Source organism: Tupaia chinensis, unplaced genomic scaffold (genome assembly GCF_000334495.1).
Source record: "Tupaia chinensis unplaced genomic scaffold, TupChi_1.0 Scaffold000146_1, whole genome shotgun sequence".
Taxonomy (NCBI): domain Eukaryota; kingdom Metazoa; phylum Chordata; class Mammalia; order Scandentia; family Tupaiidae; genus Tupaia; species Tupaia belangeri.
Window position 1 is genome coordinate 3,653,028 of NW_006159616.1, and position 27,868 is coordinate 3,680,895.

Below are 27,868 nucleotides of genomic sequence, written 5' to 3' on the forward strand. Positions count from 1 at the left end.
CACAGGCTGGGGGTCGGTTTGGTCACTGCTGTGTTCTGGAGTCTGCAGAGCCTAGAGGAGGCCTGGCATTTAGCAGGCAGCCCAGCTCCCAGTTCTGGAATGAATGACCCATGGTTGTGGTGGACAGGAAGTAAAAGACATGAGACCAGAAATCCAGGTGGGGCCAGTCTTGAATGTCAGGCCTGGCGTGGACTTTCCCTCCGGGAGTAATGGGGGGGCATGGTTTCCCTGGAGGCTGGGAAAAAGGGCGAACCCGCAGGCAGGAAGAGTAGGGTGCGACTACAGCAGCAGCAGAGAATGAAGGACCTTGGGCCGCAGTGTGGACAGAGGTGCACCGGCCCAGGGTGTGCAGATGAGGGAGTCTGGAGTCTTCAGGCCCTTACACATCTCCTCTGCCCCTTTCTGCCCTTTCCTAAAGGGCTGATCTTCCACCTGACCACGTTTCATTTCTCTGCCCAACGTATAGAATTCATGGTTCTTGGGTCATCTCAGATCCATGCTTGGGTGAATGGGCAGGACTGGAATGCCATCCCCAAACAGATCTGTGGGCAGAGTGCTGAAACAGGTGCCACGGGTGCCACCTCAGAGAATGTGCGGTCTGATGGAGGAGACAGAGCCCTATTTTGGGAAAGCCCTCGTCTGATAGGGGAGGTAAGCTCTCTGCCCTTGGAGAGATCTCAGTCTGAGGCGGGAGGGGCAGGCCTATGTCCCTGCCCTGGAGGAAACCTCCAAGTATCCGTGGGAGCTCCCAGTCCGATGGGAAGAGAGATCACACACAATCTTACACTAATAAAATATCCTGTAAGAAGTTGCAGCTGAGAGGCGGTCTGGGAAGTCTTGCTGGAAGGAGGAAGTAGACTTTGCATGGAGTTTGGGGGAGAGCAGGGCACTGATGTGAGGAAGAGGAGGAGTGGGCCGAGCAGGGAAGTTCGAGTTGTCACCTTCTCATCCAAACTCGGGTGAGCTAGCTGGTGCCTGGATGCACGGGTGAACAGCACAGCCTCTCAGTGGGCTTGCTAGCCCTCCCGCCTCACCCATTTTTAGCAGAGGAGACTATTGACAGGGGCTAGGAATAGCTTCTGAAGCCTCCCCTCGTTCCCAGGGCTCCTTTCCCCCAATTGTCTTCAGTAGGAGCCTACCCAGGGCCTGGAAGGCAGTGCACAGTCACAGCGCCCTCTGCTGGAAGGTACCAGGACAGCACTGCAAGCTCTCAGTGCCAAGGCAACTTGGGCAAAAAGCCCCTGGTTTCCTGTTCTGGGGAAGTCCCAGATTCTGAAGCCAGGAATGAAGGATAGACAGAGACTGGGCTAGTGCCTGGGAGAGCCTGTGCATGCAGCCTGGAGGAGCTTGGAGCCTGGGAGTAGCAGAGGGTAGTTAGTAGTGTAGGGAGTAGCAGAGGGTAGTTAGTAGTGTAGGGAGTGAAGAGGAAGCCCCAGATCCTACTGGGGCTCGGAGCTGGGGATGGCCACCGTCCTGGGGATCCAAGGCCCCTCCTTTCCTCAGGCTAGGAGAGGAACTCCTTCCAGTAGGTGCTGCCCAGGTTACCCCAGCCTTAGGGGCTATCACAGGGGATGTTTTCCCCTTTCTTCCTCTAAGGCCCTGGGTCTGGGGTAGCAGAACCATGGGTGGGTTGTCTGGCTTCCAGGGGGATTCATGATTGGGAGTCTAGGTGACGTGGAGATGGGTATGAGGGCAGCCGCTGTTTGATGGAGAACGAGAGAGCTTGGCAGAGCTAGGCGGGCACTCCGTTTAGTACCTTGCAGAGCAGAGCAAAGATGAACTGAACCCGAGGGAGGGACAAGCAGTGCCTTGGAGGATAGGCTACCAGAGGGCCCAGGAGTCCTGGAAATCTCAGCTCTTGGGCCACTTAATCCTCTCCTACAGAGTTCCTGAGAGACGCCAGTAGCCCCAGGCCCCTGCTTTCCTCGGCCTGTTCTTTGCAGCATAAGGGGCTGGGAGCCCCTCACTGCCGTCACAGCAGGACTTTTCCACACACACGCCTGGCTTTACTGGGTGCCCAATGGGAGAAGAGGACAACAGGCATGTTTCTCAGGGCCAGCAGATGGCATAGTGGTTACATCGCTGGACTCCCACATGGCTGATCACGCCTCGAGTCCTGGTCCCAGTAGCGTCAAACTCATGCCAGGCATGTGTGTGTGAATGCCCAAAATCCTGAGAGGAGAAGGGTTTGTGGCCATCTCCCCCACGGTGCGTGTGTGTGTGTGTGTGTGATTTCTCGCTTTCTATTGCACTCTCTCTCTGGCAAGTGCACGTGACAAAAATGTCTCTTAAAAAAAAAAAAAAGAGGCATGGGGACCAGCAGTTAGCATAATGGTTATGTCGCTGGACTCCCACGTAGTCAACTGCTGTTCGCGTCCCGGACCCGGTGGCTTAAACTCACACCGGGCACGTGTGCGTGTGTGCCCAAGATCCCGAGAGGAGAATGGAGGAGAAGGGATTGCAGTGTGACCATCCCCCTGGGGGGGGATTTCTCGCTTCCTGTCTCTATGTCTCTCTCTGTCCGTCTGGTGAGCGCACGCGCCCTATAGCAAAAACCTCTCCAAAAAAAAAAAAAAAAAAGGCATTTTCCTTACAGCGGTGGAGGCATTGCCAAGCTCGTGCAAGTCAGAGAGGCGCTAAGGGGGCTTCAGGTGTCCCCAGCAACCGAGAGCTGAGGTGGGGCCCATGAGAGGCCTGAATATCTCAGGGAAGCCCATGACCTGCTGAATTATTGGCCAGGAGACCAGGCCTGCCAACAGTGTTTCTGTTGACTGTTCTCGTCTGGGCCTGTTGGCTTCTCTAATTGTTTCTTTTAGGGGCCGTTAGTACATCGCACTGAGGTTTCGCGCTGGGAATTCCTTACTTAATTGTTCTCCCTCACATCTGCAAAGGGATGATTGATTTAGAGTAATCAAGGCAAGTTGCTAAAGGATTTCTGAAGGAGGCTTATGGTCGATGTGTGTGAGTTCCAAGATCAAATAAACATACGCAGTGATCACCAATTGCTTTTGAGAAAAATCTGAAATGTGGAAAGCAATTCAAGGAAGGGGTTGCCTCAGATGCTATCAGTACCTCGCCATGTCTCCTAGTTTGTCACAGTGCATGTACGTGGCCGCAAACCCAACCCCAGCACCCACAGGTCTTCGCCTGGAGTCTTCATTGGGCTGCAGGAGCCTGCTTGGTTGGTGCACCCGTGGCAGCTGGAAGTGCCCAGGAACTAATGCCCTGGAAGTGGCCCTCAGCCAGTGACTGAGTGGGTGTGGTGTGCACTGTGAGCGTTGGAGTGCATGTCTCCTCTGGCTCCCAGAGTTCTCAGCAGGACGGGAATCCATGTCCACAGCAGTAGCCGCCTAGTGATGTTCCCCTTAGAGAGGTCCTGCACGTCCCTATTTCCCTTTCACTCTTCCCAAAGGTATTTCCTGGGATTATACAAATAGCCAGTTTGCACTGAACCCTTGTCTTAGGATCTGCTTCTGAGGAACTACCTGTCTCAGTTTGCCCAGGACCTCGCAGTTTTAAAACTGACCACTCTGGCCCAGGTGCCATAGAACACGGGCTAAGGCTTTGCAGGCTGGGACCTCGTCAGAGGTCTGGGTTCTATCCTAGTATAACCTGAGCATGGTGGAGCACACCTGCATCCTGGCAACTCGGGAGCCTGAGGCAGGAGGATCACAACACAGTGAGACCCTGTCTGAAAAATGAAAACAACTGAAAATCCCACATTCTGGCAACTTCCCTCCCTCCCAGGCAAATGAGGACAGTGGGCCACCTTAGGAGGAACCAAACCAAGACAGTTGTGAGGTGTTAAACAAAGCAAACAGGGGACTGGCAGTTGGCATAATGGCTATGTCACTGGACTCCCATGTAGTCGACCGCAGTTCGAGTCCTGGACCTGGTGGCTTATACTCACACTGGGCACGTGTGTGTGTGTGTGCCCAAGATCCCGAGAGGAGAAAGGAGGGGAAGGGGTTCCCTGGGAGGCGGTGATTTCTTACTTTCTGTCTTTCTGTCTCTCTCTGTGTTTCTTACTTTCTGTCTTTCTGTCTCTCTCTGTGTTTCTGGTGGGAGCACACGTGCTATAGCAAAGATCCCCCCCCCCCAAAAAAATCCAAAAACAAAACAACACAAAGGAAACAGATCACTGAACCACTAGTTCAAAAGTCAAGTGTTATTGGCTTTGAGAACAAAAGGACAGACACCAGTATCTCTGTCATATCGTCAGGTTCAAGTTTTTATGAGCTCAAAGCCTATAAAGAACAGTAGCCACCAGTTACAGAGAAGCCATTCCCATGATAACAGACAATCACATAGTCTGGGCTGGGGTTTGCGAGGTGTCGGTGGACCACGGGCGTCCAGGACTTCCACACATCTACGTGATGGGCTATTGGGCACGAAGGCGGTTTATGTTTCAAGAACAAGGGCGTGTCACAGGCACTGTGGGGACATTATGGGTGAGTGGGCCAAGGGACAGGCAGCACGTTGTAGGCACTTGAGGCTCTGACAAAAACAAGCACCGGCCATGCCACTTGAGCCAAAGCCACCTGGGCGAATAGTGACACTGTACCACGGGTGTCGCCACAGCCAGCTGCACTGAGACAAGGCGCTTTGCCTTAGAAGCGGCTGTAAGCTCAAGACAGCTGGCCCTGAGCCAAGGAAACTGGCAGCATGAACAGGAGAAATCCCCGTCAGGTAACCCGGGGAGACAGTGCTGTTGTGAGGCTAGAGTCAGAGGGCTGGGGGTGGGGGTGGGGGTGGGGACACCAGAGGAGGGGACCCTGGGCCTGGCCAGGAGCTCCTGCCAGGGCCCCTGACCTCAGGACAGATCTCTGAGAATCAGATTATCCAGCTGCAAAATGCCACGCACGCCCCTGCCCTGGTTATTTTTACACCGGCATTGTGGAATGCGCTATGTTACAGCTGAAGGATGCGCCCCTTTCTTTGTTGTCTTTTCTAGTTCCTGCTAGATTGGTGAGGGGGAAAAATCTTCCAAGAGCCGTGGCCATAAAGACATGCCTCATTCCTGCAATGAAGACATACCCTGCCTTTTGCTTCCTGGGGCACGGAGGTGTGAGATGCATCTGTCTGGGCCCACCTGGAGATGTTGCGGATGCAGCTAGTGAGAGGGTGGTATTGGGACCCCCAGCGGCTCCAGCCAGGCGGGGGAATGGGCGGGGGTGGGGCAGGCGGCACACAGATGGGGCAGACCCCTTTTCTCACGCTCTCTTATTGAGAGTCCCTGACAATAAAGAGAGAAGAGAACAGTAGCCGAGAGGAGGAGAAAACTTTGTCCTCAGATAAGGCTAGGGACCAGCAGGGACAAGTTGGGATTTAGAAGGAACCTCCAGAAACCTTTCCTGACAATGGCTAAGAGGGAGGAGGAGGGACTCTTGCTTTTCTAGACATCTGAGGCACAGGTGAAAACCCTGTGAGGAGCTAGTCTTGGCCACTCCATTCATCAGTCATAGCAGGTGCCAGCGCAGGCCGGTGGGGGACAGCAGATGGCACTCTGCCCACAGCAGGTCAGAGAACTGCTGTGGAAACACAGGTGCAGGCTGGAAACCGAGGCCACGTATTTGTCAGTCCAGTGAGACTCTGCCTAAGTGGGGGCCCAGTTTTCCTGGGATCTGGAGTTGGTCTCCTCAGCTGAGGGGCCACTAAGACAGACTGTGTGTCTGTGTGTGGCAGGAAGCTGGGTCCTCGGGCACTCTGCTGCAGGGACTCCCTGCTCCACCCGGACAAGGAGTCCCACACCATGTGCTCCACTGAATACCTGTACTGTCGTGGTCAGCTGTGCCCACACTGTAACTGAGTGGTCGTTAGTCCGCGTGGTGCATGTGGTGCCTTGTTAGTGCTAGCCTAAGGCCACACTTGCACGTGACAGTCCCATGGGGTTGGGAATGTGGCCAGTCAAGACAAACCACTGAAATGGTTTGTAGAACAGAGCCTCTTCTAATGCCTCTTGCCAAACTCCAGAAAGCTCAGAGACAGCACCTGGTAAATTCCTGTGGGCCCCCCGCCCCATGCCCTGCATACAGTAGGCACTCGGCAAAGGCTTCGTGAACGGCAGGGCCCGAAGGACCATCAGGGAGACCCAGACCAGCGTTTCTCGAGTGAGTGACCTGGGAAGAGCGACATGCTAGGTCCCCTCCCCAGAGGCTGACAGCACCTGCTGACATGTTCCAGGGACTCAGCTGTCTTAAGCTAGAGAACTTTGTTTTCCTGCTGCTTCTGCAACATAGCTGCCCACGTACCACTTTCGTGTGAGCTGCTTAATCACTTTGAGTCTGAGAAATGGGAAATGCTGATCTAGTGGAACCCCATCCTGCTGCAAAAGGTGAAATGGGCCCAGAGAAAGCCATCAGCTTGCCCAAAGTCCCACAGCACATTGCTGAGGGATTCGAGACCAGCACTCAGGTCCCCCAACTCTCGGCTCAGAGATTTTTCCCACTGACGGCAGCGTGGGCTGGACCGGACAGCGCTGTCGGGCAACTCTCCAGACCACGCAGGGCATAAGCATCCCTTCGCATGACCTAGAAAGAATGAGCTGGCTTAACAAATCAACCAGATTCATCCAAATGACACCAGGTGATGTTTCACCTTCTTGGGGGCCTTTGGAACCCTGCTTCAACGCCTGCACTAATTACCTAAGGTCTCATGCTTTCTCCCAAGCTGCCATAGGTCCTTGGCTTGGCAATCCTGGTAGCAGCTTCCTGAGGCTATGAGCTGTCTCCATACCACTGAAGTTCTTTTAAAACTATCACTCGTCTAGACGTCCCCTTGCCAATGAGGATTTGTTTCCTTGCACCTCGGTGCTGGGCAGGGCAGCCAGGCCTTGCGGAGATCAGCGTTTTGCTTGTGTGTCCAAAGGGCTTCAGGGCTGCAGCTTCTGCCCTGGGTGGGATCTGACAAGGCTTTTCACACCTCCGGGAGGTCCCGAGCAAGACAACCTAGAGCCCTTACCCCCTAGGTGGCACTGGCCTTGAGCTGACATTGCAGCCTGGCATCTGCTCCTCCCGGGGTCGTCAGGGCCATGTATCCAGACCCTCCTGGCCAAGTTCCTCCCCAGGCCTAAGTATGAAGCTAAGGCCATTGGTGGCGCAGTCCTGGGGTCCCAGGTAAGACCTGTCTCTGAGAGCTGGTGTGCAGGAGGGCCCTCCTGGGGAATCTGCAGCATCGCAGGAGGCAGGCAAGGTGGGGTGAGGTACGAAGGGCTGTGGGCAGGCACCTAGGAGCGGGGTGCTTTCCTCCCTTTGTATCTGGGCATCCCGTGAGAGGACTCCCTCCTCCTTACCTCGCCGAAGACTGAGCCCCAAGACCCCATTGTTCCCTCTGATGGGCTGAGCCCTCAAGGTCCCCTGAAGAGGGAAATCCGGGGGGCTATAGGCCAGAGCCATGGGGACCACTCCTGGGAGAGCGATTTAATGAGAGAACAAGGCCTCAGAGAGAGGGGAGTTCCAGGTGTTTAGAAGCAGCCTGGCTCCCAGACTGGTGGGATTCCTACCTCCAGGAGAGTGGGAGGTTTGACGTGACCACCAGGGGATCTGAGCTGGGGCACAGTGGTCCCCATGCAGACATCACACAGCTGGCCCGAGGAGAGGAAGCCCCCATGGCTCCTGCTTTGAAACTTCAAGATTCTCTCATTTCACCAAACAAATCACTCCTCCTAGCTGAGCTGCCATCCCCAATACCCTGCCATCAAGCATGGTTCTCAGTTGCAAAAACGTCTACCCTCTCCCACTGTACGGTGTGGCTAGAGAAGGTCCTCAGTATCCCAGAATGCAGCAGACATGGAGGTGCCTCTCTAGTCAGCCCCGCAGCACAAGTGAGTAGAGTTCGTTTTACTCAATTCCTTCAAGTCAGTAAATTATTTAAGGTATCATCTGGTTCTTCATTCACTTCTGTGACCACGTCTATTTTTGGGGGGCTATTTTTGTACAGGCCACAGCTTAATGCCTAACACTTTGGCTTAGAGAGGAAGCCACAAATGATCCCCAAACCAATGCTGAGTGCACTAAGGAAACTTCCCAGCCAAAGCAAAAGGCTTCCGGGGGACTCGTGTGCGAGGCACTGGGAAGGCTGGCTCCCAGTTGATGTGTAAGAGGAATGAGGGGGGGGGTCTTAGACTGTCCCTGTGGAAATAAGAGTCTTGTCCCATGATGCAACAGGGGTGGTGGCCCTGTGCCTCAATGCAATCTAATAGTTCTAGTGACTTGTAGCCACTGGCTTTTCCCACCTGCCATTTTAGTTGAGGGGGGTTTTTTGTTTCTACTCCATGCCCCCTTGTCTTCTTGCAGAGAGAACTCAAGCTTTAATTCTGTTTTCTCCTGCCACCCAGGAGTAACAGAAGGCCAGGACTTCCTGGGTGTCCTGGGCAGGAAAGGAAACCTTTGAACCATCTAGAGATCTAGTCTAACTCTCCTCTCACCTTCCTGTTTTAGAGATGAGGAAACTGAGACCCAGACAGGAGCCAGAGGCTGGCCTAAAGTTTCAGAGCCAGGTGGTAGCAAAGTTGGGATTAAACTCAGGCCCCCAGTTGTCAGTCCAGGGCTCTTTCTAGAAACCAATATATTGGCTATAGCTTCAAAAGTCCTTCCCTCCCCCTTGGCGCTGACATGGCCCGTCCCTCTCTTCTCCCATCCCAGCCTCCCCTCCCCCCACTACACATAATTGGGGTTATAGCAGAGCATATTGAACTCGAGGTTCTCGTCCCAGTGCCGCAGGAGCACGAAGAGCTGGCGGGCAGCAGCCTTCAGCGTGTCCTGAGTGCGACCCTCAGGCACCTCCTGCTGCTCCAGCCACGAGTTGGCCTTGGCGGCCACCAGCTCCCACTCAATGAAGTAGGAGGCCGAGCTGTGCTCCAGCCACGCCAGCCCCACCACGGTGGCCCACAGCTTTCCTGCGTGCTCCACCAGCGCCCCGGGCTCCAAGCCTGGCTTGCTCTCGTTGGGCGGCTCTTGGGGAAAACTGTCACAGGAGGCATGCCGAGGCGAGGGGCTTGTGCACAGCTGGGGACTCGGGGTCTGGCGGGTGGTGACAGACACTCGGTGGCAGGTGAAAGGTGAGGTCCACTTGAGCTTCTCCATGGGGATGTGGATGGCCTCACAGAAGGCTTGGTTGAGCAGGAAGGCTCCAGAGGCCAGCTGCAGAGATACCTGTGTATGGGGAAGCCCCTTAGTGGGCCTCAAACGTTTCAGCCTTGGAGCTCCAGGCCATGCAGAAGTCCCATCTCCTCCCACCTCACTGTGCCTGCCTGGGAAACTTTCGGGACAGCCAGACTCACGGAGGAGCACCCTTTTTCCAAGACAGCATCAAGGTGGTCAGACTCCAAGTCCAACTCGACATTCTTACCCTAGCCTGCCCTCGTCCTGGGTGGGAGTGCCCCGCCCAGCCCCTGGGGCTGTCACTGCCATCCAGACCCTGGGCAGACCTCCTCTCCGTTCTCACTGCACATCAGTCATTCTGCAGGCCCATCGGGGCTACTCTCCTAGTAGCTCTGTGTCCCACGGTGTGCCGCCCTGTAGTATCTATTCTGCTTCCTCTCCCCCCCCCCACCTGCTTCCTGCTCAGTCCATCTGTCCTGCACCTGGAGGGACTCGAAGGCACAGATCATGCACTTTCTGGAGACTCGGTTCAGTGGCTTCACTTTTTCTCTTAGAGTAGGTCCAAAATATGGTTAACGAAGCCCTGCACAACGTAGCCCTGCTTTGTCCTGTTCCCTCCCCAACGACATTCTCCAGCTGCCACACTCTCCCCTCTCTAGACCCTTGGCCGTGAACCCGCATCCTTTCAGCCTCGGCTCAGCCTTTACCTTCTATAGGAAGTCACGCTCAATTTCACCTACCCTGAACCATCTCAAACCTAGGTTAGGATGGGAACCAGCAGTTAGCGTAATGGCTATGTCGCTGGACTCCCACGTAGTCGACCGCGGTTCGTGTCCCGGACCCGGTGGCTTAAAACTCATGCTGGGCGTGTGTGCATGTGTGCCCAAGATCCCGAGAGGAGAATGGGGGTGAAGGGATTGCGGCATGGCCATCGCCCCTGGGGGGTGATTTCTCGTTTTCTGTCTCTCTGTCTCTCTCTGTCTGTCTGGCGAGCGCAAGCACCCTATAGTGAAAAAAACCTCTCCAAAAAAAAAAAAAAAACAAACCTAGATTAGGTGTCCATCCCCTCCCCCCCATACAAACTCTCCTAGGACAGTCCCAAGGATTGGAATTGCCTGGCTCCTTGCCTGGATATTAGACGCTTTAGCCCCGTGAGTGCGGGGACGACATTTGTCCAGTTCACAGTTGTCTCCCAGGGTCTAGCACTGAACCTGATGCAGCAGATTCGTGTCGAGTGTGTACAAGCATCGTCCTCTGCTGCCCTGGGTATTCGGAGGCGCAGAGTGACAGGACGCACCTGACTGCCATGAGGCTCAAACTGTGCCCCTCTTTCCAGCACTTCTGATCCCCAAGCCCCAAGGGACCCCAGATGTGGCAGGACCAGTGTCCCTTGTTCCTCGATTCTGAGAAGCCCACTCAAGACCTGGGCTCCTCACCTGCCACCTCACGCTGCAGTGTCTTCAGAGTCACTTGCTAAACATGGGCCTGTCCCTGGGGTGTAATTTTACTCGCTCGTGAGTCACTTCAAAGCTTATTTTTATGTACTGGAACACACACACACGTAGATGGCAGAGTAGGATGCAACCTCTCCGTGAATTTTCAAGGCGGAGACAGCAAACTGCGAAGAACTTTCGTGATGCTGGTGCTGGTTTATAGCAACGCCTCTGGGCCCCCAGGTGGAGGACACACACACAGGCTCCTTCGGCCCTCGGGTGGGAGGCTCGGAACTCGGGGAATTGAGCTCGAAGACCCAGGTCTTCTTCCCTTTGCAGCAGGGAAGGGAGAGCTCACAGGAAGGCCCTGCTGCTGGGTGGGCAGGATGGGAGGCTGAGGTCTGGGTGGGGGCACTCACCAGAGGCACGTAGTCGAAGCTCTGGCTCCCCAGGGCTGGTTCTGGAGCCTTGACCAGTGACTTGCCCAGGAAGCCCTTGGCTGCTCGAGTTAGCAGCCTGGACTTTTTGAGACTCAGCCTGTGAGGGGGGCAGTCCAGGGTCAACCCCACCCCACCCACCAGCCAGGCCCACCCAGCAGCCTCTGCCCCAAATCACCAGATAGGACAGTAGCAGTAGGACTCAAGCAGGTTAGTGTTCTTTAATGACTCTCTTTGGTTCAGCCTATTAGTTACAAGAGTCCTATGCAGCCCTCTCAGGAAGATGGGGGGACTTCAAAAAGTTTGTGAAAAAAATGAAATTAAAGTGCAAGTTTATTCTGGTGCAAAAATATTTGAAACCCATACATATATATATATATAGATAGATATATAGTAAAACATATTTCCTGAACTTTTTGAAGACCCCCCACATTTGCATTTGAAAAGAGACCACAGAAGCAGGAAGGGGGGGATTTTAGGCAGAGCGAGATACATAAGATAGCGGTCATTCTGGGCAGGAGAGCCTTCTTAGTGCCCATCTGAGTGTCAGGCTGGACCTGCCTCTGACCTTCCAAGCTGGGAACAATTGTAGGAAAGTGGGTGGCATTAGATTGGATCCTCATGGGTAATCCCACCTACCTGGAACCAAAGAGAGTCTCTGAGGGCTTCGTGGAAGAAAGGGTGTTGTTGGTAAGACTGTGTAGGGGACCTAGAAAATCACAGGAAGACAGAGTTGAAGCCTGAGAGATGACCTCCTCAGTTGCCCACTGGCCAGCTGGGGAAACAGAGACCTGGAGAGTGCCTGGGAGCAGCTGCGACTCTGTGTGCCTGGGGATCCGCGCTGAACGGGAGGTAGCAGGCCTGTGTCTCTCACTCTCTCTCTCTTAAATGATAGAAAACATGTACATGTGCTAGAGACAGAGAGACAGAGAGAGAGAGAGAAGCACCATACTGTGGTCCTCTTTCCTCAGCCCTCCAGCTCTTAGGCTCTTGGGCACCTGCATGCATGCCTGGTGTGTTTTCAGGCTGACCCGGGATCAGAACTCAAGATTGGCCATATGGCTTCCAGCACTGCACTCATCAGTACACTCCAGACTGTGCCACCTAGGCTGGGCCTCAGGGTTGCTTCTGACCCACTTGGTACGCAAAGGGGTGAAATATGTAAGGACCTGTGTAGGAAGCTGGCCTCCAAGTTTCTTTGGCAGGTGGCTCTGGCATCTTCTAGGTTACCTGTGACGGCAGTGACAGCCTCACATCCAACGCCCTCATTCCCAAATGGGGACACTGAGTGTTGGGCTCTAGGCAGACCGACGTGGTCAAATGGTTGCTCAGCTGGGATTGGGAGCCTGACTCCAGGCCCAGCGCTGTCCCCAACATGCTGCATGGCCTTGGGCAAATCATTTTACCTCTTCAGGCCTCAGCTGACCCATTTTTAAATTGGGGATAATCCCATTCACCTCGCACAGGGCTGTGTTGAGGAATCAGTGAGGCCCTGAGGACTTAGCTGGTGCTAAGGAGCTCTCCTGACCCAGGCCCAATCACTACGTCCATCCTAACTGAGAGGAGAGACGGTGCTGACTGCCCACTCACCTTCGGAAGCAGCGTGCCTCTCACGGCCGGGGCACGTGATCTGGCTGAAGGGCACAGTGAGATTCTCCTCACCTGCAACAGAGGGAGCCAGTGAGGCCCAACCTTTCCTGGCCCTCTTTTTCTCACCTCCCATTCAAGGCCCACACACTGGGGGAGCAAGGTCAGGGTCTCCATCCCTGCTGGGATGGGCCTTCGTCTCCCAAAGTTATAACCATGGCTCCATCATAAGGTCAGGCGTGGTCAGGCGCGCCTGGGCTTCAGTCTGACTCCCCTGTTCACTAGCTGCGGGGCCTTGGCAAAGTTACTTTGTAAATTCAGATGACAAACTGGTGCTCAGGATATTATTGTAGGGATTAAGTGAGGTAATACACAGATGGCGTTCAGTGCCTGGCTTCGTGCTAAATAAAGCCCTGAGCTATCAACACAGCAGGGAAGCAGGAGGTCAGGGACCTGGGGTGGGGGGGTACAGAGTTGGGGCGGGAGCAAGAGATGAGCATCTCCTCACAGAGAGCTTGCAAGTCGAGATGCCAGGGCCTGAATCAGGGCAACGAAAGGAAGGGATTTGTGATTCTGCGCTTTGGAGAAAGAAAAGGGTAGACTGGACATTTTCTGTAGCCTGGAAGCCCAGCTTGGCTCAGGAAGAGTGGGGTCTGTGGGTTTTGGAGGCCTAAGGGTCTAAGAAATTGGCAGAATTCCCTCATTCTGAAGAGCTCCTCGGTGTTTCTTATTTAACCCACCAATGCCCGTGGGCACCTTCTCGGACCTCAGATACGCACTTAAGGTCTGAGTGGCCAGGCCCTCTGATGAGGCCCCTTGTAGGGCAGATGGCAGGTCTTCCCCTGCACATGAGGGTGCTGAGGAAGGGGTTAGAACAAGTGCAGTCAGACTGTCTGTAGAGGGACAGAAAGCCACACACACATGCAGGACACTAATTACAGGCCATCCCGTAATTAGTGCAAGGTCACCAAAGGTTGAACTGTGGCTCTTCCAGGAGCCAAGCTCTGCAAGCACAGTGCACTCAGGTAAAGGCCGGAAGGGAGGTGCTGGGAATCCTGAAAGAAGCAGATGGTGGGACCCAAACAGATGGAAACGCCTCCTTGCTCTTCACTTTTTTCTTGTTTATTAGGTTTCCTGGCACTTGGCAGCTTGGGAGGACTCAGAGGCTGGAGGCACGAAGCAGACACTAGGGTCAGTGGACCTTGCAAGGAGAGAGGTGGGGGATACCGGCCATGCGGGCAGGGAGGCCCTGCTGCGCTTTGGCTCTGAGTGCTCTTGCGTGAATGGTGATGTGCATGTGCCATGCTGAGCCCCTCTGACCATCTTAGACCCAGAGCCAGGGAGGCTGGCCTTGCCCTGGCCCTGCCTAAGGGCCCGAAGCCACGACTGCATGAGGGTGTGGTGACATCAGGGGCCCAGGCGGCTCTTACTTAGGGTCTGACATTTGCCATCTCCTGCTGCTGAGCCTTCTCTGAGGATAGTCTGGGACCGTCTGAAGCCAGCAGGGGGGCTCCTCCACTGCCGGGCCAGGGCCCGGGAGCTGAGCGTCCGCAGTGCAGCACCTTCATGGAGGACAAGGACAGGGGTCAGTTGGGTGCAAATGTGAGTCCTTTGCCTCTTCTCCAAGGCTGGCAGGAGTGTCTGGCTTCACTCGTTCAATGATCCAACAGCAGGAAATATTGTACCGAGTACGACCATGAGCTTTGGAATCAGGAAGACGTGGGTTTGAGCCCCAGCTCCACTCTTACGTGCAGGACAGGGTGCTAACCGTTCTGAGCTGTAGTTTCCTTATACAGAAAAGGGGGACAATGATCCTTACCTCCCTGCGTAGATAGTAATGCTGAGATAATGATTATGAAGCAGTGATGTTCTCCTTTGCCGTCTCAGAAACCCTGTCCTAGTTCCCGCTTCCACAGGGCAGGCCCCTGGAGTCCCAGGGCATCACTTAAGGGGATAGATGCAAAAGAGACGAAGCTACAGTGCCCTAAAGTGTCTTTCAGAGAACCCCACTCTCAGAGAACACTCGTCTCTAAGGCGCACTTGACAATTAGAGGCCTACAGGGAAATAAGCTTCGGAGAAGCTGCGCGCTATAGTCCATTCTCTGCGCCTCTTGTAAACCAGCGTACGAAGAGCGCTGAGAAGTTCTGCAGTGAAAAAAGCTTTGAAGTTTTATCTAATTCAGTGGTTTTTAAGTGGACTTCCTAATCTGGTATTTCCTATTTTTGTGCTGGATGGCTATTCATAGGACACAAAACTAGGGTTCTAGTTTCTTGGAACACGCTTAAGGAAGTGCTGATCCAATTCTCAGGGGTTTGGGGACTTGGGCTAGGACACAAGCCAAGTCCTGGCTCTCCCGGCGGTGGCCACGGATGCTGGCAGGACGGCCAGAGACAGGAGAGATGTTCAGCAATGTGAATGACGGTGAGGACACAGCCTGGGTCTATGGCTGCTGGCCGGAGTTTAAAATGACAGCAGTGAAGGGCTGGGATGGGTGACCGGTCATTTTGGTACTACAGATAAGAACAGGGGGACAGGAGGACTGAGAAAACAAATTGTTTTCGAACACAATTCTGGAGGTCTGCTGGAAAAAGGAATCTGCTAAGGGCAGGGAAATGTAATTCAGAAAAGAAAAGAAATGAAAGTGATTTGGGGCTAACAGGTGGTGTGGTGGTTAAGGTGCTGGACTCCTACACTGCAGATCATGGTTGGAGTCCCAGACTCGGCAACTTGAAAATCACATTAGTGTGTGTGTGTGTGTGTGTGTGTGTGTGTGTGCCCAAAATCCTGAGAGGAGAATGGAGAAGGGATTGCAGCATGGCCATTCCCCCTTGGGAGGTGATTTCTTACCTTCTTTGTCTCTGTTTCTCTCTGGCAAACACACAGACCCTATGACAAAAACTTTTAAAAAGAAAAAAAAAAGGAATGCTCCAAGAGAGATCCTTTTCTCACCCATCAGACTGGCAGATTTTAGAAAGAGAAACAATATTCAGTGTTGAGAGGACAGACATAGGACTAACCTTTGGCCAGGCGGCCCATCCGGTAACACCCGTCAGTTACACAGGGGTGCACATTTGATACTGCAATCTTAGCTCTAAAAGTTAACCTCGAGGAAACAATCACACAGGTGCACAAAAGACCTTGGTAACCTAATTTACAACAACCACGTGGGGAATAAGCTAACGGTCTAAATAGGTCGAAAAGGATATAATCGATCTTCAGAGGCAGTAGGGAGGAGTGGGGTAACACAGACAAGGGAGGCAGCTCACCGGAGTTCAAAGCCTGGCTCTGCCAGTCACTGCTGTGTGACCTCAGAAAAATGACCTTTCCCCTTGGCCTCTGCTCCCCCAGCTGTAAAATGGGGTAATAAAAGCACTGACTTCACAGAGTTGCTCTGAAGCTTAAATGATTTAAAATATATACGAGTGCTTCAGAGCGCCGTCTGTGCCGGATGACTATGGGCGCTCCCGCGGACTACGCTGCAGCTGTGAAGGTGAGCGTATAGGCTCGCCTCCGTGGACAGTGATTCTCCACACTGACACTTTGTAAAACAGGTTAGTACGATCTGATTCATGTCAACTTATCTGTCCTTCGACTTCTCTACCTGTAGATAGCCAAAGAGAGGATGAGCATATCAAGGAGAAAACTAGTACCCTCTTCTGGATGACCCTCAGTCCTGGTCATTTCTACTTTCCCTCCCCTCTCCTCTCCTGCCCTCCCCTCCCCTCCCCTTCCTTCCTCCCTTTCTCTCTCTCTTTCTTTCACACCAGGCAGCACACATGCATAAAGAGAGGAAGAGAAAAAGTACCCCACAATGAGTGCTGGTCATGCTGCAATTCTTTCCCTCCATTTCTCCATCCTGTCAGGGTCCTGAGCACAGAATTTCAGACTGTGGTCAGCCATGCGGGGGTCTGTATTCTTTGGCATGGTGCTTAGGTGTTGTACCATGGGACTGGCCCAGTTCCACTCATTTTATTTATTTTTTTTTTTGAGAGGTTTTTGCTATAGGGCGCATGCGCTTGCCAGACAGAGAGAGATAGAGAGACAGAAAGCGAGTAATCATCCCCCCAGGAGGGATGGCCACACCGCAATCCCTTCTCCTTCCTTCTCCTCTCGTTATATTGGGCATGCGCACGCATGCGCCCGGTGTGTTTTAAGTCACCGGGTCCAGGATGCGAACCGTGGTCGACTACGTGGGAGTCCAGCGACATAGCCATTACTCTAACTGCTGGTCCCCACACTCATTTTTATTTATTTTATATCGTTCTCTTTTTTAAAGATTTATTTATTTAGTTTTTATTTTAAATTTTGTTATAGGGCACGCATGCTCATCAGAGAGAGAGAGAGAGAGAAGGAGAGAGAGAAAGAGAGAGAGAAAGTGAGAAAGCAAGCTGCCAGGTTTGGGATGTGAGCCATGTGAGAGTCCAACGCTTTAACCACCATGCCACCTGCTGGCCCTAGTTTATATCTTTCTAGATTTTGGAATTCTCTACAATGAACATACATCGTTTTCCCAGCTGGAAAAATACAATGAAATCATTTTTATTTTGGGGGGAAAAGTGTGAGGTGGTCTCCTAGCCTTCAGTGGAGTAGCGGGATGGAGCCCCATGCACTCTTACCCCAAGGGAGCCAAACCATCTGTTGGGGGCCTTTCTGAGTCTTGGCCCTGCCAGGCACCCCTCCCTGGGAGTCTGTGCTCCTCGGTATCTCAGCCCTCTTCCCCAGTGCACAGGAGGGCCACTTGGCCCTCAGGGTGCCCTGGCCACCTGGCAGCCCCCCACCTTACCGGAGTTGGGGTACTCCACCACAGTAGGCAGGTATTGGCTCTTGCTCACGTCCACAGGCACGAAGGCCGTGTATTTGCTGACGACGTTGCAAGCCTTGCTGGTGTGCACGGCATTCACCTGGTAGCGGCGGTTAAACCCTACAGAGAAATAAGCTGGGGTCGCTGTTTGGACTCAGAAAGTCCTTCCCGACGTGGAAGATCTGGAAGCTAAAAGGAGGAGTAGGCCAGTGGGCCCCATCTTTGGGATTAAACAAGTCCTTAACATCAAAGGATTGCCTGGCCCAGTCATAGTGGCACAGGTGATGGGGCACTGCTGAGCAAAACAGGAGCCATGTGGGGAGGCCTGGGGTCATCCCGAGGATGCAAGCTGCATCTATGGATGAGCCCCTGATCCCAGCTGGCCAGAAGCCTTAGGGGAGGGTTGCGGCATGGTGAGACACTGCTGGAAGTCTCTCTCTCTCTCTGTCTTATTAAATAAATAAATACAAAAACAAAGCCAACTTGCTAAGTAAAGACATTTAGAAAAACCTCATCAATGTTTCATAAAATAATGGATACTTAATTGTGAAAATGCAAGACATTATATAAGCGTCTTCCCTTACATAATGCTAGTGTTATTTTAAAACTGTTCTCTATGTTGTCTGTATTCTATATTTTAATTCTGTAAGAGTCTAATTGGGAGCTTTGCTGCAGGACTTCATAGGACCCCTGACCAGTGGGCGAGGGCCACTTATCTGGCCCATTTATTTGCTGTGAAGATTGAAAAGCAGAGCAGGAGAGTGGCTAGCACAGGGTCACACAGCGAGTTAGTGAGGGCTGAGTCAGGACCCAGGATGGTCTGGCCCCACAGCCAAGCTCTATCCACTGGACTGGTCCCCATAGCTTCTCCCTCCAGAAGGCTTTGTGGGGGGACCATGGAAAGCTCTTCACAAACTGTGAGGTGTTCATGGGAAGGAAATACATATATGCATATAATACGGAAGCACAAATAAAATACGAACAATATAATATTACACACGCAAAGGACAATCCTTTGGCAAAAACGGTGTAAAATGTTCTCTATATCTTTATCTTTCCTCAAGTGTGCCCCATCAAGAACCCACGAGTCACTTTCTCAGGGAAGTCTGCTTCAATCCTGGACTAAATTAGCTTTTCCACCAGCCCTGTTACACAATCTTGTGGGCCCCTGTAGTTCTTCTTAATAGCACTTAGGACAAATGAACTCAATTAATTATTTGTGTAATTATTTGATTAATGCCAGCTTCCCTGCTCGTCTGAGTCAAGCACTGGTGGGTAAAGGATGGAGATGGCTTTGTTCACTGCATCTGCAAGGCCTTGGCTGAGCCTGGCCCCCACAATAAGTAAGTGGCGTTGGCGAGGGCGGACACGGTCCCCCCATGGGTTCTGTGGGCAAGGTGTGTCTCAGAGGAGCGCTGCAGGGGGAAATAGGGCTGTCGCCATTGTTCTGTCTCCGGAGCCCGGCAGGGAGCGCTGCTGGGAAGAAGCCTTGGGAAGCTCAGGGGTGAGGGAAGGAGGAGAAGCGAGGTCCGCAGGGGAGGGGAAGGGGCGAAAGAGAAGGGGACGGCTCACCGAGTGGGACTGGGAGGAGTGGAGGAGCCCAGGGCTGAGCGAGAGGGACACCTGGAGGCAGGGGGATGCGGGCGGGCTGAAGAGGGCTTTGTGTTTGCGTGTCTGTGTGTGGGGGGTGGGGGTGGGGGCAGGGAGGGGAGGCGCCTGGAGACAGAGGTGGGAGTGGGGTAGAAGAGAGAGCAAAGGGAGAGGGAAGGGGCTGAGCTGGGGAGGAGAGCTGATTGTTGGGCCGGGAAGGAACAAGCCCCAATCTTTAGACGAATAGGGGAGGGCGGGAGGCATAGGGTAGGTCTGTGAGCAGGGGTGGGGTCTGGAGGCCCAGAGGAGGGCGGGTCTGGAGGAGAGGAGGGGTGGGGCACTGGGCGGGGCTATGAGGAGAGAATAAGAGATGAGGGTTTACTGGAGTAGTTGTGGGGCGGGGCCTGGGGGCCCGGGGGAGGAGGGTATCTGCGGAAAGACGGGGCGCTGGGCGGGGCTGCGAGGAGGGGCTGCCCGCTGCTTACAGAGACGCTCACCCTGCTCGATCTCGCCCTCCATCTCCGCCAGCTGCTCGAAGTCGCGGATGATGGCGCGGGCCGCCAGGTGGTGGAAGGTCTCACTCCACAGGTCGGCGTCGCGCGCGCTGTCCCGCTCCGGGCCCGGCGGCCCCAGCTCGAAGCTCACCTCCCACTGCAAGCGTTTGCTGTCGCGTAGGCCTTTGACTAGGGCCTTGCCCAGCACAGGGCCTGGGGTGGAGGGCCTGCTGGGACTGGCCCGCTCCTCAACCAAGGGTTCCAAGTCCGAGGAAGTCTCTGTCTCAAAGGCAGAAGGGTGGTGGGACGGCTCTGCGGGTGGGGGGACAAGAGGACCCAACGCTTAGCAGGGAAATAGAAGGCCGCTCCATAGGGGACATCATCCCTCCCCAGGAACAGACAACTTTCCTAGGACAGCCGGGCTGGCATGGAGCCAGTACCGAGGGAGGGGGCCAGATAGGGTGTGGCGCCTGGCAGAGAGAATGGAGCTGCAGCAGCAGGCCACCCAAGGGCCAGGTGGATTAGGGAAGCCTTGGATTGGTGAGATCCTCTGGGAGGAGAGGGCAGCCACAGACCCTCAAGGGCACAGCCACAGGCACCTCTGGGCGCTCCTCCCTGTCTCCAGTCAGGTCCTGGATCCTGCAGATACTTACCCAGGTCCCCAGGGCTGCGGCTGTCTAAGGCAGGCTTCAGGTGGAACCCAGAACCCACTTCTCTCATGGGGCTCCCGGTCCTGGGATCCTGGCTGGAGGGCAGGAAGGGCTGGCAGTCTTGGGGCAGCAGAGAGGGTCTGCGGGCTCCTGGGCCGTGGAGTTTGGGGCCCTGGTTCAGGTCCTGGCCACTGTTCCGCAAGGGCTGGGGATGCAAGAGGGGAAGGAGGAGGCAGAGTGAAGCGGGCCTGTGCTTCCTTCTGGCCCCAGCCCCCAGCCAGGGCTCTTGCTCTGGGTACAGCTCCTGGGCGCTGTCCCTTCAGTACCCAGGGCCATAGGACTGCGTCTCCACTACCCGGGAGAAACATCAGTAAGAATACTCTGGAATCATGGATAAACGCCAAACCACCAGAAACCATGGAGAATCACACACCATGGATAATTCTAAATCCACTTTTTTTGTCATGAAGTTATAAACTTTTTTAGCGTGTGGTTAAAATTATCAACCTTTTCCCTTATGTCTTCCCATATGTCATGCTTTAAAGGTCTTTCCCACTCAAAAAATATTCCAGGATTTTGCGATTTCATTTTTGTTTGTTTGTGTGTTTAAATCTTTGATTCACATGGACTTTGTTTTGGTGTAAGGAGGTAGGAACCAGCTTTTCCTCTATTCCCCAAATGGTACAAATCTCAATACTATTTATTGAATATAGTTTATTCATTGAGTCCCTACAGTCTGTCAATTCTCCACCCCTCTCCTGACAAAGCTTTCATGCACATTTGGTTTTATTTATGGACTTTCTGTTCTGTTTTGTTGATTCCATGAATCTATTTTTGCGCTGGTACACACAAACATCAAGAGGCAAGAGAAAGCTGGGAAATATATTTGCAACATGCGTGACAAAGATCATTTTCAAGAAAATGCTCTTATAAATCACTGGGGGGAAGAGATGAAATGAAATGCAGTTCACCCTCCATGTTATGTCCACATCTGCTAATCCAGCCAACTGTGGCTCAGAAACACTACGTAGTTGCTGACGTGTACTATGTGTTAGACCTCCGAGGGCGGTGTCTGCATTGAACATATTCAGATTTTTTTCTTGCCATTATTCCCTAAACCAGAGGTCTCCAACTTTTTGGCACCAGGGACAGGTTTTGTGGAAGACAGGTTTTTCACGGATGGGGGAGACGGTGGTTTATGAGACCTCGCATGTACAGTGCCATCGCTGATCTGCCAGGAGGCAGAGCTCAGGCAGTTATGGGAGCAAGGGGGAGCAGCTGTAAATGCAGAGTAAGCTTCCCTCAGCTGCCACTCACCTCCTACTGTGCTGCCTGGTTCCTAACAGGTCATGAACCAGTACTGGCCCCAGGGTTTCAGGCCCTTGCCCTAAACACTGTAGCAATGATTTGCATTGCATTGGGTATTAAAAAGTAATCTGTAGATGATTTAAAGTATATGGGGAAATATGCATAGGTTATATGCAAATACAATGCCATTAAAATGAATATTAAAATATTTAAAAAATAATTATTTAATTTTGTTTATTATTATTTTAAAATTTGCTATAGGATATGTGTGCTCACTGGTAGGGGGAGGGGAAGAAAGTGAGAAAGCAAGGTGCCAGGTCCAGGACTCAAACCATGGTTGGCCGTGTGGGAGTCCAGCTCCTTAATCACCCCATCATCTGCTGGCCCCAACTAAAATGTTTTTAATATTTATTAAACTATATATATGTATATGTGTGTGTGTGTGTGTGTGTATTTTAGAGTTAAATTTTTTCTATAGAGCACGTGTGCTCACTGGAGAGACAGACAGACAGCAAGAAATCACCCCCCAGGGAAGATGGCCACACTGCAATCCCTTCTCCTCCATTCTCCTCTTGGGATCTTTGGTGCACACACACGCGCACACCCAGCGTGAAGTTTAAGCCACCAGGTCCAGGACTTGAACTGCAGTCGACTATGCGGGAGTCCAGTGATGTAACCACTATGCCATCTGCCGGTCCCGATATATTTATTCATTTTTTAAAGGCAGTGTCTCTCCATGCTGCAATCCTCCTGCCTCAGTCTCCCAGCTAGGGCTACAGGCATGTGCCAGTGCTCTGGCTTTTTTTCAGACAGGGTCTTTCTTTGTTGCTCAGACCAGCTTTGAGCTCATGATACTCCTACCTGAGCCTCCCCACATTGCTGGAATTGCTGCCACTGCACCTGGGTGTTATGCTGGACTGGGAATTGAACCTGGGCCTCCTATGTGGCTCTGGCCTGTGAAGCATAGCATCTTAGCAGTGCCTGCCATTGTGGCTGGGCCTGCAACATGTTTTTTAATAATGGACTTGAGCATCCTCAGTGGGAACCAGTCCCTGGGGATATTGAGGGCCTGTGATAGCTTAAAGGCATTTAAGGCAGTTTATAGCAAAAGTACCCAATAAACCCATGAGACAATGCGCAGTCTCACCAAAAATTAGAGCAATGTAAATTAAAATGAGTTGCAATTTCTTTTTTTCTCTCTTGCAGCTTGGCAAATATTTAAGTCTTCGACATACCCAGTATGGTCAAGAGAGATACAGGGTCTCTCGTGGACTGCTGGTGGGAGTGTAAACTGGCACCCACTTGTGAGAGAACAACTGAATAAGGTGCTATCGAGCAACAATTGAGAAGCATGAGCCTCTTCCACCCAGCAGTTCCACTCGTAGGAATTCAATCCCATGGAAAAAGTCAAAGGTGCAAAGATCTATGTGCAGGCATTGTACATTTGTTACAACACCTTTCGTAAACGTCTGAGTCTGGGAAGGAAGTGTTTATCAGCAGAAGTTGGCGAGTTGTGGACATTCATGCCACTGCATGATTCATTCATGATCACCGCATAACACTGAAAAGGAAGAGGTGGTTTCTTCATACCATACCAACATCTGAGAAGATGTTCAAAGATTAAACTTAGTTTTGAAAAGTCAACTGTAACTGCTCTATATCTTTTTAAAAAAATATTTCTTTAATTTGATTTATTATTATATTATTTAATTTGCTACAGAGCACGCTCTCTCATGAGAGAGAGAGAGCAAGCTGTCAGGTCCAGGACTCAAACCGTGTTGGGCCATGTAGGAGTCCAGTGCCTTCACCACCACGCCACCTGCTGGCCCCACAGTTGTTCTGCATCTTCATGGTGGTGATGATTACATGACTATAAGCACTCGTCAAATCTCACGGAACTACTCACCGAAAAGAGTGATTTAACTGCATATTTAAAAAAGTGAATTAAGGCGGCATGGAGGTTAAGGTGCTGGATCCCACATGGCAGATTGCATGGTTTAAGTCCTGGACACGGTGTCTTAAAAATCATGCTGGACACGTGTGTGTGTACCCAAAATCCCAAGAAGAGACTGGAGGAGGAGGGACTGGCTATACCCCTTAAAGGATGACTTCTCATTATCCCTATCTCGCTTTGTGTCTCTCTGGTGAGTACATGTACCCTATAGCAAAATTAAAAAGAAAATGAATGAAAAAGATAGTTAAAAAGTCAGTTGGGGAACAATTTATGCATGTGATTAGTAAAAATATGTATGTCTGTTGTGTACGTGTGTGTGTGTGTGTGTGTGTGTGTGTGTGTAGTATTTCTAGAAGGAAACACTGAAAGCCAGGTGGGTCTGGGCGCAGGGAAGAGGGATTCGTATGTGTACTTTATACTTGTCCAAACTGTTTGAGTGTTTTTGTTGCAAACTCTGAGTATGTATTACTTGTGTAATTGAAGAATATTTCATTAAAAATTACTTTTGAGCCTCTGAGACCACAGACCTCCTCTAGTTAGGGGAGGAAATACAGAAGTCAGGACACTGGTGTAACAGAATGTTTTAGATCACCAGACCTAAGCCCCGGTGTGTGGGGGGTGCTTTTCATTCCTATCAAGTATATGTTTGGGGCCTCCTACCTTTCCATCTGCTCTGGGCCAGAGGGATGGTGGGAGGGTGGGGGAAGAAAAGGGGACTGGTCACTGTCAGGATGGCCTTGGTGGGAGCTGGTACCCAACCAGGGAGGCTAGATCCCAGGGACTCCCCCTCCTTACCCAATTGAAGACAAGGAATCCCTCCACCCCTATGTTATCATCACCCACTGGGTCAGAGACAAAGCAGCTGCTATGGTTTCCATGGCAACAGATGAGTCTCAGACCTAGCCCTTCACCCGGGTCTAGCCCTTCACCCGGGTCTAGCCCTTCGCGGGCAGGTGTGTGAGCGTGCACATGTGTTGGGAAGGTCAGACTGGGGAAGAAGGCAGGCGGGGGAGAAGAGGTGAGCGAGGAGGGCCAGACCAGCAGGAGAGCAGTGAAGGGAGCCACCGTGCCCAGAGCACTCAGCAAGGAGAGCTGCTGATAGAGGACGCCCGCTGGCGCCAGGCACTGGCCGGCCAGGCACTTTCCCTCCTACCCGCCAGTGCCAGGGTCAGTCCTTGCCTTGGCGCTGGCCCTGGGAAAGACCTTCATGGAGAGGAGCTCAGTCATCCACAACACCGATTCTGCCCGTTTCACGGGTGATGAGGGTCGGGACGCAGGTTAAGGAACATTTAAGGAACACGGTCCGCCCGACTCCGAGGCCAGTGCCTCCCAATTGCATCAGGTGACTCCTGGCTACACACAGGGAGGGGCCCCAAAGGACAAGGTGGTAGGGTCCCCATCCTTGAGGAGTGTCAGTGGGAAGGGACATGGAGAGAGTGAACAGACACACAGTGACTGATCTACATAAAGCCCATCCTTAAGAAATGAGCCAAGCCACAATGTGGCTTAGGACAGTGTTCCCAACCCCCCCCCCCCCCCCAGCCCCCCCCCCCCCCCATAGGGGACGGTGTCAGCAGACATTATGCTTGTCCTGACTGGGGCAGTGGTGTTGCTGGCCTCCAGTGCAGGGAAGCCCGGGTGCTGTGAAACACCCTACACAGCGCAGCTCAGCTCCCCACAGCGATGGGTGGTCGTGTGTGTTTGCGGAGTGTAGAAACCTTGCTCCAGCAGGAGCGTGGGTGACATTGTCTCTCAGATCCGCTGTACCCTGGGGCATGTACAACCCCTGGGGTTTGCAGCAGGCGCAGTGTGTTGGAGGGAGAAGCAAGGGCTTTGGAGGCAGGGAGTCCTGGGTTGCAGTGTGCTTGCTAGTGTGTGACCCTGAATGTCACTTTGCCTCCCTGCCCCTTCATTTCCACGTCTGTGCAGAGTTGGGGTGACTGCCTCTACCAGGCATGCTGTAAAATGGGAGAGTAGGTGCAGATGCTCCTTGACAACCACCAGCAGGGAACGGGTGACTTCACTGACCAGTGGGGGGTGTCACTGGGGACAGGTTCAGAAAAGGAAGGAAGGAGTGACTCTCTTCACAGCAAAAGTTGTCCCAAGCTCTGTCTTATAATCAAAATAGGAGATTCAGCTCTCTATCACCCTCGGCCTCCCCCAGCTCCTCCCAACCTGCCCTGCTGGGGTACCTGCAGATCGATCCGCCACTGCTGGGTATCTGGGCTGGTATGGTTGGTGAGGTGCTGCAGCTTGGCTTTCCGCAGTGGGTACCTTCTGGCAGCCACGGTGGGGTCACTGGCAGTGGTGGCCCTGGGGCAGGGCTTGTGGTTGGTGATGTGGTTGGTGCTGTATGCCCTCCGTCGCTGGGAGAGGTCCAGACCTGGACAGGGTTAGTGAGAGGAACCGTCGGGGAGGAGCACAGTGGGGGAGGAGAGGGGGCTGTGTGTCCCTTTCCTGCATGAAGACGTCCTGCGCTTTCCACTGCTCGCCTACTGAAATGCAGGCAGGCGCCTCGCGTGGCCCCTGAAGCCTTTCCTGATCTGGTCTCCACCTGTCCTCCCAGCTGCCCTCATTCTGCTCCTATTCAAAGGCACTGTATGCTCCAGACTAACGTGATGAGTAGCTAATCGTGTACGTGTTCTAAGTCACGCCCGCACACCTTTGCTCCGGCCGTATCTGCGGTCTGGAACTTCTCTCCCTCCCACTCCTAAGGACCAGCCCCAAGGCCTTTCTTTCTGTAGCAGACAGGCTCTTCTCTCCCTGGGACCCCCAGTTTGGTCAACGTTCCCATGGCCCCCGTTGCTCTGCTTTCTATCAGCTTAAGGCCAATCACATCTAGATGGCGTGCCCCTGAGGGGCGGGTGCCATGTGTGTCACCTTTGCTTCCCACACTGCACTCAGGACCACCTGATGGAAGCTAAGACTGTAAAGAGGTTTTAGAATCACGCAGGCCTAGCCTTTTTCTCTGTGCTCTGCCTCTTCCAAGTTCCGTGAGCTTAGCCAGGTTCCTTACGTCCCCTGGCAATTTCCTCACGTGTACAGTCCTGGCTCTGTGGCTGCTAACCAGTCAGCAAGACTGTTGCTACCTAGTGCTTAGGTGTAGCATGCTCAGAACACGGCAGCTATCACTGTGGCCCCCTGCGGAAAGAAGCTGGCAGAACGAGCAGAAGGCTAACCGGGAGTGGTGGGGGCATCTCCACTGGACAGCTGGGCCTCTTTGACTGGCCCCGGGTTGAAGGGTGCCCCCACGCTCTTGGCACAGTCTCCGCTGCCTGGGCCGGGTCCCTCCTCCTGAGAGTGGTAGAAGACAGAGCTGCCAGACTCCTGGGAGCGCAGCATGCTGTACCGCCGCCTCTTGTCCTGGAGGGAGGGAGAGGACAGAGCTGGGAATGGGCTTAAGCAGGGTGCAAGCAGGGTGGTGGGGGCTTCCTTTCTAAAGGACCTGCATAAGGGGCCAGCAGGTGGCGTAGTGGTTAAGGCACTGGACTCCCACATGGTCAACTGTGGCTCAAGTCTGGACCTGGTGGCTTGCTTTCTCACTTTCTTTCTCTGTCTCTGTTTTTCTCTGGTGAGTGCATGCACTCTGTAGCAAATTGAATAATAATAATAATGGTAAATAAAATTCAATAAAAATAATTCTTTTAAAAAAAGACAAAAAAAAAAAAAAAGAACCAGAAAAGGGGGCAGCAGGGGGAATAGTGGTTAAGGCACTGGACTCCCATATGGTCAACCATGGTTCAAGTCCTGGACCTGGTGGCTTAAAAGTTGTGCTTGTAGCAGGCGCAAAATCCTAGGAGGAAACAGAGGAGAAGCAATTAAGGTGTGGCTACCGAATCCTGGGGGATGATTTCTCACTCTCCCTCTCACTGTCTCTCTCTTCTCTCTCCTCTCTGGCGAGTACGTGTGCCCTTTGGCAAAAAAATCTTTAAAAAATTTTAAGGTAAAGCTTTTTCTTGACTCTGAAATCCTCCTTTATCTTGATAATAATCCCCTCCCCTTCCTCCTGTCCCATCTAGGCAAGCAGGAAGGGCAGGCCAGAAGACTGAGTCCGCCATGAGAGTGGAGATCGAGTGATTTCAGAGATGAGAGTGATGAAGACGTTCTGCTGAGAATCTACCCTGGTAGAGCCCCTGGATCCTTCTCTCTGTCGCTGTCTTTTCATTTTTTTTTTTAAATAAAAAAAAAATTAAGGTTAAGTTTTTTCTTGGCTCTAAAATCCTCCTTTATCTTGGTTATAATCCCCTCCCCTTTTCCTTTCCCATCTAGGCAAACAGAAAGGGCAGGCCAGAAGAAGACTGAGGTGCCATGAGAGCGGAGATCTGGTGCACACCGTGTGGTTTTCATATTTTGTTTTTTAAAATTAACAAATAAAAAAATTTTGTTTGTCTTTTCCATTTTTCTTTCTCTCTCTCTCTCTCTCTCTCTCTCTCTTTTTTCCCTTCTTCTTTTACCTCATCACTTTGCTGCTCAGCCTCCACCCACCGAGTGTCTAGACAGGTCTAAGTGAAA

At 52.7% G+C, this 27,868-nt stretch overlaps 1 protein-coding gene across 1 annotated transcript in view; it reads right to left on the reverse strand.

Annotated features, from left to right (window-relative positions):
• Positions 1 to 8,657: 8,657 nt before the first annotated feature.
• The window catches only part of VWA5B1 (von Willebrand factor A domain containing 5B1), a gene marked incomplete at its 5' end in the record, with an annotated part of 48,970 nt that continues 29,759 nt past the window's right edge, over positions 8,658 to 27,868 (reverse strand). The window contains 11 exons of the mRNA XM_027770666.1: positions 8,658 to 9,152; positions 10,954 to 11,071; positions 11,611 to 11,680; positions 12,562 to 12,633; positions 13,449 to 13,451; positions 13,989 to 14,120; positions 17,343 to 17,480; positions 19,448 to 19,756; positions 20,098 to 20,299; positions 25,549 to 25,739; positions 26,536 to 26,719. Of these exons, the coding sequence (XP_027626467.1) occupies positions 8,658 to 9,152; positions 10,954 to 11,071; positions 11,611 to 11,680; positions 12,562 to 12,633; positions 13,449 to 13,451; positions 13,989 to 14,120; positions 17,343 to 17,480; positions 19,448 to 19,756; positions 20,098 to 20,299; positions 25,549 to 25,739; positions 26,536 to 26,719 (1,914 nt within the window). The remainder of the gene's footprint in view (positions 9,153 to 10,953; positions 11,072 to 11,610; positions 11,681 to 12,561; positions 12,634 to 13,448; positions 13,452 to 13,988; positions 14,121 to 17,342; positions 17,481 to 19,447; positions 19,757 to 20,097; positions 20,300 to 25,548; positions 25,740 to 26,535; positions 26,720 to 27,868) is intronic.